Below are 13,111 nucleotides of genomic sequence, written 5' to 3' on the forward strand. Positions count from 1 at the left end.
CATGTTTCTGCTGTGAGCGGCTCGGTGCCACCACGCTCCTGCCCCTCCGGGGCTATCTGCCCCATCAGGGGTTGGCCTGGGCAGAGGAGGAGGCCATGGTCCTGGCAGGCGAGTGAAGGATGCGCGCTAGGGAGAGTAGGCAGCGCCTTCGCGGCAGCCACCGCGCCGACTTTACCCTTTAAATCGGTCTCCAAGCCGATTACAGCTGATCTCCCACGTGACGTTTTACCTTCTGTCTCCCGGAGCGCCTAGCCCGAGGACAGTCCTCCGGCTGCCGCGCGCCACACTGCGCAACCCGCCGCTGGGGGCTCGGCTCCCGCAGCAACTTCGTGGGTACCGGCGCCCTCGGAGGGCTACTTGGCACTGGGCTTCCGGGGATCGGGAGGCGTCGGGGACTCGAGAGGGCGCGGTCGAGGAGGAGACGGTGCCCCAGCCCGGTTCGGCGCCCTAGGTCTGGGCGGCGGGCGGGGTGCCCTGTGGCAGGCGGGCTGGGGTGCGTCTTTCCGGAAAGCACTCGGTGATGGCTCCGCCGCGGGGCTGAGACTGCGACCCCAACGCCCCACCCTCACCGCGTCCCGCACCCTCGCCATGCAGAAAAGCGTGCGCTACAACGAGGGGCACGCCCTGTACCTGGCCTTCCTGGCGCGCAAGGAGGGCACCAAGCGGGGCTTCCTGAGCAAGAAGGCGGCCGAGGCGAGCCGCTGGCACGAGAAGTGGTTCGCTCTCTACCAGAATGTGCTCTTTTACTTCGAGGGCGAGCAGAGCGGCCGCCCGGCGGGCATGTACCTCCTGGAAGGTTGCAGCTGCGAGCGGACACCCGCACCACCCAGGACCGGCGCGGGACCGGCAGGCGCCCGGGACGCCCTGGACAAGCAGGTACCACGCACTCTCCTTTCCCTGGCTTCCAGCCCCAGGCGATTCCCTGTTTCACTGTGGTGCTGGGTGGACAGCGCAGGGGCAATGCTCCGAGACCCCAGAGCAACGCACGTCCCTGAGCGCGAGCAGAGATTTCCCATCTCCGCTCCCTGACCCCACTGCCTAGGGTTCAGCTGGGCTAGGGACCAAGCTGGTTTTGTTTTTGCTTTTCCACAATCCTCTTAGAGACCGGATTTTTTTTTTCAGTTTCTTCGCTAATCACTCCATGATGCTCTAGATTACATTCAGAAAGATGTGTGTCTGTGGCGATGTGTGTTGACACCTGTTGGATTTAGGTTGGCGAAACCGAACTAGCTTATTTGGAAAAGTTTGGTTTCTTTTTTTGCTCGCTCGGGACAGGCAGAGTTCTTTACCTGCAAGGGATGGTTCACTGGTGGTGTTGGGAACCAATCAGGCTACCACGAAAGGCGTTCCTGGTCCATCATGCTTTGCAGTTTAGGATTTTCCCTTGCGAACATTTGCCCACTGAGGTCAGTCATGAAGACACACGTGTGCCTATTTCCCGAGGATTAGTAATTGTCCCTGAGTTCTGGCTGTGTTTAAAAAACATGGGCATTTAAAAAAAGAACACTCTGTACTTTAAAGTAAATGAGACCTTTTAGCAGTAGGTCGTACTTTTAGTGAGTTTTGTTGTACGTTCAAGGCGTTGGGGAGGCACTAAGTTAACCTCTGAATGCCCATTCCTGCAAATACGAAGCATACCGGTTCCTAATGCCACTCATTTAGTAAAGGATGATTTTATCCAACCGAAATGTTTTCGCTTTGCTTCTATACCTCCGCCCATGGAGGAAGGAGAAGCTGGATGGGCGGTGGGGGATGGGAAGCTGATTGTTTTTGCTATTGCAGAAAAATTTCCTAGGCTGCATTTTTCCACACAAGTTAGACCAGGCTGCATCTACAGCAACCCACAGAGGCTGCGGAAGACACGATGGAGTGGCGCTTGGATGGCCACCCAATGTTGCTGCCCTCTTAGAACTTAGAACTCAGAGAAGTTGAAACCACACCGGGCACAGGACTGGTTTTTGTTTGCGCTGTAAAACATTAACTTCGGTAAATGATAAGGGATTAAACACATTAGAAGAGCTAGGAATTTGAAATGAAAAAGACGCCCTTTGACTTTCGAAGGAGCTTTCAGTCATTTGAGAAACTGGTTTCTAAGCTGGCAGATACATGTATTAGAAATGGGGAAAATTCAAATCATGCAGTCTCGAATCTAAGAAGAGTTTTGAGGAACAAGATTTTTTAAAAAGTGTGTGTGTGTGTGTGTGTGTGTGTGTGTGTGTGTGTGTGTCTTTTTTGAATAGTATTAGAACACCCACAAGAACCTCTCCGCCCCCAAGAATTTTAAGTGCTATTATGTCTGAAATAAAAGAGGGTCCTTTAAAATAGTTGGAATATGTATCACTGACTTGACTCCAAACTGCTTCCTTTGCCTTTATTCTTAAGTTCACAAGTCACTGCTTCTTGGTTACTCTGGAACGGAGTTCAGAGGGTGCTTAAGGCTTCTGTGGCGCAAACTCTGCTAACATTATATGTAAAGCACTGTTGATCATCTGGGAAAGGTCTGAGCTTCATCTTCAGGACCGTTGTCTCTAAGTTGGACTCTGCCAGAGGATTGAAATCCCTGAATAGTTAGAGTTCTAGACAGGTCATCATATGCAAGATTTTTCTCTATATCACGCATGAGCCATGGTGCTTGTCATCTTATGCAAATTTTGGAGTTTGGAAATTGGGAACCTTTGGGGTTTGCAGATAAAACTGATATGTAATGATGCAAGCATTCCAGAAGGGATTTGAAGCTGGGCTTGGAGAATTTTTAAATTTTGCTGTGTGTTAGAAACACTGTTTTGACATGGGTTAGCCTAACCGAGTAGTGTTTTTCTTGAACACTGCTACCTAGAGGTGATTGAAGAATTAGAAGAGACACTGTGGGAATAAGAAACAAGGAGAAACATTCCGTCTAAGTGTGAGCAGATGCAGATGGCCTTCTTTCAGTTAACTGTGTGCCGCTTTTCAGGGCTGCAGATCATCTGTCTCTAAGGCTCTGAAAAAAACGGTGCAACTTTTTTTTTTTTTTTTTGCCATACAGAGCATGTGAACGGCAACTCTACAGCAATACTCGCTGTACTAAAGCTAAAGGAGAAAGATAATTGAAGTGGGCATCCTGAGAACCAGGGCGGCAGTCACACAAACCTGTAAGGAACACCCACTGAGCCAGAGGTTTCATCATTCTCAGAGAGGGAATCTGGCATCTTTGGTCAATACATTAATAATCCAATTCTTGCTGTAAACCACCTCTAATGGCTTCTTTTTCAAATCACTTTAACCTGCTAGTTAAGTTTAACTAGACTGATAGCTAAGCCATAAGAAGAAATACCCATTGGTTTTCTTTATCTAAATAACATTTCAAATTAAGTTTATTGACTGAAAGAAGAAAAAAGGAAAAAGTCAGAAAATGAACCAAAACATAAACCTTGATTTTTTCTTTTCTTTTTGTCAATAAGCTCATTTTCCATGTGCCCAGGTTGAAGGCTATTTGTGCTGCTCCATTGAGTTCACGGTGTTCTAGGGTTTTCTCTGGCAAGTTCTTGAGATATTGCTAGACAGTCTTATCAGCATTTCCACAGTGGCTGTTTCTTTAGAACAGCAATGATGATATAACCAAATGAATTTGTTTAAAAATGCTTAAAGTGATTCACTGCCTCCCAAAGAATGTTTCTTTTTTTTTTTTCAAATATGTATCTGGTTGTATTCTTTTCTAAGCCCCATTTCGGGCAAGTGAAAAACTTCCCTCTGTAGCAAGCACGTTCTGTGCGCTCTGCTCTGACTTGAGACCATTTACCATCTGGTCTAATTGCGCTCTCCTGGGCTCTCAGCCGGCTTCCTCTTTATCTGTCTCCTTACTTTCATTTTAACCTGTGCTAACTCGGGCTTCTAGATAGGTAAAGTCCAACTTTAGATATGAAAAGGGCTTTGCTGGGAAGGCTTATTTAAATCCACTGAGCTCAAATTAAAAATAAACAAAACCAAAAATCTGCATGAGATGGCAGTTGGGGGTACAATGTGCGAATCACTGTTTTGGTCCTTGTTATTTAAACTCTAATCACATGATTGTTGTTGAACCTTGTGAAACCCAGCTACAGACCATCACATGCTCAAAAACAAGTTGGGCTGATTTTCAAACAACCCGTTGTGTGACATTCCTTTACTTCAGTGGAGAGATCTCCTGAGTGTTTGCACTTAGGGTCAGAGTACACAGCCCAGTTACTCTGGTCTACTTAAGTAGCCATATGCGTCTCCCCCGAGGCAGAAAAGATGTATAGTAGCGTGGCTGTCTTTCTTCATCTACTGTTGCGTTCAGCCTAGTTTCCCTCACATGGTGCAGGGTGGGTGGGGGATGGGCATTCTTGGCTCTAGGGGCAAAAAGAATTATACATGCTTGTCATATTTGTGCTGATTTAATTCAAAAGGGATTGCAGGTTCTGTGATATCTCTGTCACCTCATTACTAGACAGACATTTTAACCTTCTGAACTTGACCACAAGGCAGGGATTCTTCAGCATTTGATTGACTTGGGTAGAGGAGCACACAAACTCAGAGCTGTTTGTAGGGGCAGAGACTGTAGGGATTTTCGCTCTAGTTCTCGGGATTGAGCAGAGGTATAATAGCCATGGGTGCTTTTCCATTTTTGCCCACTGAACAGAAAGGGAAAATGCAATAAAGACATTTGATAACTCTTATAAGATGTTCAAAACTATAATCCAGGGGACAGAGATGATTTCTTACTTGAAATTTATAAATACTTTTCCAATGAAGTTAAATAAAGAAAAAGAACTTGTAGATTAGCAAGAGTTAGTTGTTTAATTCTGATGACTTTAGTGTTTAGAGTACCGAAATTCGTGTTGAGGATACAACACAGGAAAACTCACCACTGGGTGTTAGCTGTGTGTAAAATGCATTTGTCCTGTGAGGTGCGTTGGGCTGTGGGTTTTAATCAGTGACAGTATTCACACCATGGAAAGGCAGAAAGCATTTGCAGCATGACAGTGTTTTCTCTTTCTATTTGCTTCCAAAAGATAGCGTTTAAAACAATGATACTAGTCAGGTGGTGGTGGCACACACCTTTAATCTCAGCACTTGGGAGGCAGAGGCAGGCAGATCTCTGTGAGTTCGAGGCCAGCCTGGTCTAGTTCCAGGACAGGCTCCAAAGCTACAGAAAAATCCTGTCTTGGAAAAAAAAGTTATTTTCTGTCTTATGCAGACTATATTTTCCATTTGATTTTTGTTTATCCTGACCAAAACTGCTTAAATATTCATACTATAGTAAACATAATTTTAAGTACTAAAGAGTAGAAAAAGTTTGGAAAAGACATTTTGTGATGAAATAAATGCCAAAGTGTATGAACTCAGGTCTTAAATCCTAATTTTCACAGTTTTGAAGCAGCTTTGTGTTTTTATGCCTGTTTATTTTTTCTTTAAGAAAAGGGTGTAGACATCTATATTTTATTTGTTTCTGCTGACTCCTGAATATGAACTGCTTGTTATACATTTATATATGTTGGGAGTTCACATATTCTCTTTTGTACCAGTGACACTCAAAACTGTGAGTTAACCTACAATCCAGCACTTGGGAGTCTGAGGCAGGAGGATTGCTGTGAGCACAAAGCCAGTCTTGATTACAGAGTGAGCCTCTGTCTCAAAAAGTTAAAAATATGTGAGTTACAGACCCGCTCTGCCCAAGAGTGGGAAGCGCTATTTTCATGACGGCAACTGTGTGGTGAACAGAAGCCAAGGGAAAAATTCTCTGAAATGGGAACGGCAATGCGCAGGGTGCACTATGACCTTTCTGTTGGGGATGGGCTTCTCTGTGGCATCTATGTCCATAGCCTCGGTGTGTGGTGGGTCAGACCATCTCAGTTCCAGTGAGCAAGCTTGGTGGCATTCACTCAGTGATGAAATCTCCTAATGATTCATTGCTCAGAATGTCCCCATGTCTTGATGTAGGATGATATAGTAAAATCACAGCCAGTATTTCAGTCAAGCCGAGATGGTGTAAGAAGGAACGTGGCACTGTGTGAAATGTCTGACTGTTAGAAAGAACACTTGGCTGTGGACTCAACACGGCATTCTTTCAGATCACTCGTCACATTTTGCACTGGTTGTAACTTCTAAATTTTAGCTGATTGAGGAGTTAAAATAAATCAGTTGGTTTTGCCATTTCCCCTGGAAATTAAAATACCATTGCATGAATATTTAGGAATAAGGCAGGGTATTCTCCCCTGTTCCAGCAGAGAACATTGATACCACAGGTGCATCAGAGATGCAGAAAGGTCATGACCATATGATTTTCCTTTTTACTAGGACATACATGAACCAGTGAAAAATAAAGACTCAGGCTGGAGAGATGGCTCAGCTCTCCCAAAGGTCCTGACTTCAATTCCCAGCAACCACATGGTGGCTCATAACCATCTCTAATGAGATCTGGTGCCCTCTTCTGGCATGCAGGCATACACGCAGACAGAATACTGTATACATAATAAATAAATCTTTTAAAAGAAAAAGACTCAAACCATCTTCTTTAAACTTCACAATGGCTACAAAATGCCCCAAATACACTTTTGGGAAAAAGGCAGAAAAAAATTGATCACATTTGAGTAGCTCTGTATCTATGCAACTTGTTTCTTTTTTAACTCTGATGGAAGATGGGATGCAGACGAGAACAGTTTGCATCATTGGAGCAGGCAACGAGAAACAGACTTCTTGATGACTCTGGGAGATGCAAGACAAGCTATCTCTAAAAATGAGCTGTGGAGCCTCAAGTCATCCTTTTACTTAGGAATCGGGCCATGCTTACAAAAAGGCATTGCCAAGACTGAGGATCAGCACAGAGGGAAGACTATGGGTACTGGTACTTTGCATGGCTACTGGGTTCCTGCAAGGCGTTATTTTGTTTGGGGTGATTAATTTAGACACCTCCTGATTCATTTCCTGAACCATGCCATTCCTGTGATTATGTAAACAATGGGATTAGCCTCCCCGCCCCTATCCGAGCAAGCAGCTCTTTAAAAGCCACAAGCCCTCTTTGGTCCAGCAGTGTGGGAACTGGAAGGTATAGCTTGATCGGAGGCTCATTTTGTGATGTCACAACTCAGCACAGAAGTCAGATGAGACTGCCTCAGTGATGCCCAGGAGTCAGAGGCACTTTTATGGGTGAAAATGGTTTTGTAGGAATGCCAGTAAGAAGGTCACCAGGTGAGGTGGAAGAATTGGGCATGGTTCACTTCAGGGTAAATCGTGTAGGTTTAGGTCATAGTTGCTGCTTAAAACACCTATGCTCTTGAGCCATCTCTCTAAGTTTGGTAATGTCAAGGTGGTCTGAGAAAGTGCCCAGAAGAAGAGGTTTCTGAGTATCCCATCATGGCCTTCATGGATAGTTAGGTCCTCCCAAGTTCTTAACACAGAGCCAAACAGGCAAAGAGCGTATTTGTCGGCGGCTGTTTCATTCCTTCCCACGGACTTTTTAGGTTTCATTGCTAGAATCATTTGGGAGAGGTTTTCCTTCCTGAGAAAAGAAATGGACACACATAGGTTATAAGAGTTCATGGACCACTATCGTTTAGTGTAAACAATCTCCAACTTTCATTACACATTTTGTTGTTTCTCTCCTTCTGTGTGTGCGTGTTGGGGGGGGGGGTAGGGGGCTTATTTTAAAGCCAGTCTCAGACACTGTATTATTTCACTTGTACATAGAAGAGTGTTTCCTCTTTGGTTTATCTCTTGGTTGGCACTGGAGACTGCAGTAGACGTAGTTCTGAAAAGACCCATCTCGGAAAGAGCTTATGATTTATTCTGTAATAATGTCTATCAATTTAATTGGCAGCCATCTTTTTATTTGATGCTATAATAAAGGAAAACTGAAGACAGTCATTATGAAGATACCGAAGTGATGGAAATAGCTTTTAGATGAACCCTAACCTATTACACCTGGAGAAATAGGAAGTTTGCACTCAGTAGTTTACCCATGATCGTGGGATGATGGATGGGGTGACCATGACTGGACTGTATGCAAAGGAACATTTAAGTCGCCAACTGCTCTACCATCGAAGGGTCTTCCCTCCACTGGGGTGAGTTTCCCAAGCTCCTCTGGCTTTACACTTCGTACATAGCATCAAGCCACCAATGCATCCCCACACTCCGTTCTTGGAAGTTTTGCAACTTCGCATGCACCAACCTCCAGTCAGTGTTTCCTCTAGCCTTCAAAATCTTCACCCAAGAGTCAAAACTATTTTAAGGCAGTTGGTAAGACCCCATTAATTACGTGTGAGACCTGCTGGGCTTTTCCAGGGTTAAAAGGTTCTGTCCAATGGCTGATGGCTTCACGCCTTTTTGATCGCAAGGAAAAAATGTGAACTCAAGTTGTCTTAAATAATGGTCACATATGTGTGCTGGAAACTGCTCAAATGCTATAAGGCCATACAAGAGAGAAAATTTCTCTGCCTGTGTTAGGATCTATCTATTCTATGAATTGCGTTCTTAGCCGACCACTTTCCAGTGCGTTCCCATTAACTACTTCTGTGTCCCCATGGCCCAAAGTCTCTAACGTCTAGTTATTATACCCATAGCTGGTAATTACCAACTCAATATCTTGGTTTTCTAAAATAAACTCTCATAGTTCTGGCTGGCCTGAAGTTTACTTAGTAGCCCAGGCTAGTCTTGGACTCCAGGAAATTCCTCTGCCTTAGGCTCCCAAGTGCTGGGATTGCAGGTGTGAGAGACCATGCCCAGCTTGTGGTCCTTTTGCAAGGCATGACTTTTCCCCTCATTCACTCCTGGATTCAGGCGTTGATTCCACTGCAAGTGAGTCTGTCTTACTTCGTATTTTGGTTTTAAACAAAAGTCACAGGTTTCTCACAAGTCTGTGAGTTAATTGTAAATCAGCCAGGTGATGGCCCAGGGAGCATCACAGAAAATTTAGTGGGTGTGACGGACATCATTATTGCTATATAGGGTGCATTCTTCAGCCTAGTTAATACTATGCTCCAAATGCTAACATTTTACATCATGAAAAGCCACAGGGTCTCCCATCAGTAGCAATTCTGCGTACTCACTTTATCACCAAGACCTCTATAATAATACGATTTGCTTTCTCTTCTCTTATTCTGCCTTCTGAACTGCTTGGCTTCATGCCCATAATTACTCATTACTTTCTAATATTTTACAAATTATTTAAATGCTCTTTAAATGATAATTTTAAGCCAAAGCCAGTTTTCAAAACATAACTGACACAGAGAAAATGCACAACCTTAAGTGAGCCACTTTTCAAATTTTCAGAAAACAGATGGATTTTTGTGGTTAAGATTTGGGCCTAGTGATGGACACGATCGGCCCTCCAGAAACCAACATCTTTATTGTCCACCGTGGAAGCCACCATGGAAGACCCTGTCCTTCCTCATCATAATATTGATTGCTGTTGCATGCTTTTGAGTTTTACATACTCATACTACAGTGTTTCATGGCAGGCTTTTTTCCCAGAGCATCTTATCTGAGAGATTCCTACCTGTTTCTGGATGCATCGCTTCTCTTCCCTGCTTTGCGTTCCACTGGGCGTGTGTACAATAGCTTTTCTATCCATCCTTCTGTTGATGAGCACGAGGGATGCTCCCGGGTTGGAGCTATTGTAACTAATGCTATGAAAATCCAAGTGCAGGCTTTGGAAATACATACATGCATGTGTACATTTCTGTTGGGTAGGCACGCACAGGAATAAAAGTATTGGATTGTAGAGCATATGAATATTTAGCTTCAGTATTACTGCTCAACTCCAAAACAGGCTGTACAAGGCTCTTTATGAAATGGAATCAGAACTAAGTTCTGCACCCTGAGACCCCCTTACACTATGCTTCCAGTCAGACTGGTGCTCCTGGAGAAAGGCAAAGTGTGGCTTTGGCCATGTGGAGGCAGGATCTTTCGTTTTCAACCTGGGTCCATGCCATGCCCCGCAGCATCCACCTCCCTTGTTTTGATTGTTGCTTAGAAAGTGGCCAAGAAGGATAATTCCTTTCTGCACAAAATCTGGTCTTCAAGCTGCTTTCCCAATGGATGAGGATACGGGGATAAAAATGTCCCTGGGCATGCAGCTTAGTTCATGGACTACAGCAATACGGCTGGAAACAACTGGCCAGTAACCCAGTGAACTATTGATGGTGATGAGAACACCATTAGTCCCAAGAGGAGTTCTAAGGTTCAACGTCACCTACCTGTCACAAGCAGGAGGGGCAATTCTCCTTATGATGGGTGAGTGTTTGTAGGGAATCCCAAGTGTACACGAATGTTACCCTTGGCTTCAGAAATGGTGAGACTTGACCTGCAGCTTGGCGCCAGTTTTTCCCCCTGGAGAACTGGTCTTGATTGGAAGCATACATGCCCATGCTCCCGGCAGTTCAGTTAGCAGCGTGCTTTGTCCAGATTTCTATCACCACAATGGGGTCTCTGTGGTGTTGCGGTCTGTAATTTGGCACATGGAAGACTGAGAAAAGATGCTACTGGTGTAGTTTGGAAAAGTGGTTTCCACCCCCAGCCTGGAGGAACCACAGCAAGGTTGGCTGATAACAGCTGACATCCAGAACCCTAGCAGGTCTCAGCGTACCCAGACTAGGACCAGGCATTTGGGCAGTCATGCTTTGTGTCATGAACCTTACTGAGCTTTGAGTAGTACAGCAAGAGATTAAAGCCTCTATAGCACACTTGCTACTCTTTTGTTTCCTTTGCCTTTGCATCTGGGCCTTGCTATAATTTTAGGCTGGCTTTGAACTTGTGATCTCCCACCTCAGCCTCCCAATAGTTGGGTTTATAAACACTTGTTACTGTGCCCAGTCTCAGCCTCCCAATTGTTGGGATTCTAGATGCTTGTTACCATTCCCAGATTACTACTTTTAAGTTGTAAAGCTTGGGCCCAGATCAGGTACAACCCTGAACATACACTTCCCACCCACCCACATTCTTCCTCGAGGTAGCCATCCTAAAATAGCAATCCTAGCTCAGAGAGGCACGGGGTCTCTGTGGGTCAGTTTTAACAAGACTCGGTGGCAAAGTTGCCTGCATGCCTGATAATTTTGATTGACTGCTGGACATTATGTATGAGAAATAGAAGCAATTTGGGGCCCCCAAAGATGCTATTTTCTTTCAGAGGGGATTTACTTTTGCTTCCTTGCAGGCATTAGTGTCTGGGCATTGCACTAATCCATTCTGGGATTGAGCTGGTCAGCCAGGTTTCAGGCTTTACTGCCAGTTTGCCCCAGTTTCTGAAGTACAGTACGCCCATCATCCTCTCCAGGATTCAAGGACATTCATGTAACTTTTCCTCCTTAGTCTCCTCTGCTCCCAGCGAGGGCCACAGTATTGCTCCCCAGTCTATGTTATAGCTGCTGTTTTCTACTTGCTTTCTCAACCTCTTGGTTTTTTGTATTTGTGTACTAGAAAATGCTAGGATGGAAGAAACTTCCCAGACCCCAGACTCACTACTTCCCTACTGTGGGCATCTGTTCCCTATGTGTAGGCTGTCTTGTTAGCTCAGTGATGCTTTCAAACACATGCTTCATTTGTATTGTTTTCAGCTTGGAAATTATTATTGGTGTGTGAGGAGGAGAGGACTGTCTGCAATAAGCTACTTGGACATTATCACCTAGCCGTCATTTTTGTCTTTCTTTAAATTATTGTCTAAAAATATTTTATGTATTATTTTTTTATCATTTTATTTACCCTCTCCCAACTCCTCCTAGAGTCCCCTCTCCTCTCTACCCCCCTAATTTTATGTTCTTTCTCTCTTTCAACACAACCCCCACAAAACCCAACCAAGACAAGCAAAACCCCAGTAAAACAAAAATACCAAGCCAAATCAAAAAGCCCACAAAAAACAAGCGTCTGTTTTTGTGTTGGTCAGTTCCTCCTGTCCACGGGCCTTGACCTGGAATTTGATAGTCAGGCCCAGTGCACTTCATTTTTCCTTTCTCAGCAGGTGTCAGTTACAAACAGAGGTGGGACGTTGTCTCCTCTTCTCCTCAGTGCTGGGACTTTGTGTGGTTTGAACCTGTGAAGGCCCTGTGCATACTGTCATAGTCTCTCTGTGTGTGTGTGTGTGTGTATGTGTGTCTGGAAGACACTGTTTCCTTGAGGTCATCCAGCACCTCTGGCTTTTACAAGTCAACAGTTTATGTTGGTCCAAACTTGTGACACACCTTGTAAAAGAGTGAAGTTATCTTATCTTCTCCCCTTCTCAAAACACACCTGTTTATTACCTACAGCTTAACAATTATAAACAAGTAAAAGCCAAATTACTGACCTTTGTCAATCTAACTATGACTGTCTTCGAGCATTATATATTTTCACAAACTGAAACAGAAAGATCATTTTGCAGTTATAATATTATCTTTTATAGGCATTCACCTTTATAATTTTCATGGGCCATGAGGCATATGTCTTGAAGGTCCATGGTATGACCCTTATCTGTTCCCCACACAATGAATTTACACTTTTTTATTAAAAAGTTTTCTTATATCTGGATACCTAGAGATCTCTCTTTATCATCTACTTTAATCAATAAACATTTAATTTAAAACATTTATCTTTCTGTAGGTCTAAGCTAATTCTTTATTCTGAGGAAGTAAAATGAAATAATAGTTTGATTTAGAATACTAACTTCTCTGTTTTCAAATGAACATTGTTTTGTATTAACTATATTCTAAGAATAGGTTAATTGGTTAATTAATTATGGGTATGTGTTCTGTGCATGCATATCAAGGTACATGAATATATGCCAACACCAGAGATTGATGCCAGGTATTGTCTTAGTCAGCATTTCTATTTCTGTGATGAAACACTGTAACCAAAGCAACTTGGGGAGGAAAGGGTTTATTTGTCTTCTATTTCCACATCACTGTACGTTATTGAAGGAAGTCAGGACAGAACTCAAACTTGAAGGTGCAGAGGTCACGGAGGGGTACTGTTTACTGGCTTGCTCCTTGTGGCTTACTCAGTCCGCTGTCATAGAGAACTCAGGACCACCAGCCCAGGGAGGGCACCACCCACAATGGGTTGGACCCTCCTCTATCAACCACCAGTTAAGAAAATGTCCCACAGGCTTGCCTATGGCTCAATCTTATGGAGGCATTTTCTTAGT

General features: G+C 44.1%; 1 protein-coding gene across 3 annotated transcripts in view; it reads left to right on the plus strand.

The window, feature by feature from the left end:
• Positions 1 to 219: 219 nt before the first annotated feature.
• Positions 220 to 13,111, plus strand: part of Rasgrf2 (Ras protein specific guanine nucleotide releasing factor 2) — a 215,188-nt gene continuing 202,296 nt past the window's right edge. The window contains exon 1 of one of the 3 annotated variants that reach the window (XM_075976335.1): positions 220 to 876. In XM_075976335.1, the coding sequence (XP_075832450.1) occupies positions 589 to 876 (288 nt within the window). In that variant the 5' untranslated portion in view covers positions 220 to 588. The remainder of the gene's footprint in view (positions 877 to 13,111) is intronic. The other 2 variants (XM_075976336.1, XM_075976337.1) reach the window with 2 other exon arrangements.

This window comes from Microtus pennsylvanicus, chromosome 6 (genome assembly GCF_037038515.1).
Source record: "Microtus pennsylvanicus isolate mMicPen1 chromosome 6, mMicPen1.hap1, whole genome shotgun sequence".
NCBI lineage: Eukaryota > Metazoa > Chordata > Mammalia > Rodentia > Cricetidae > Microtus > Microtus pennsylvanicus.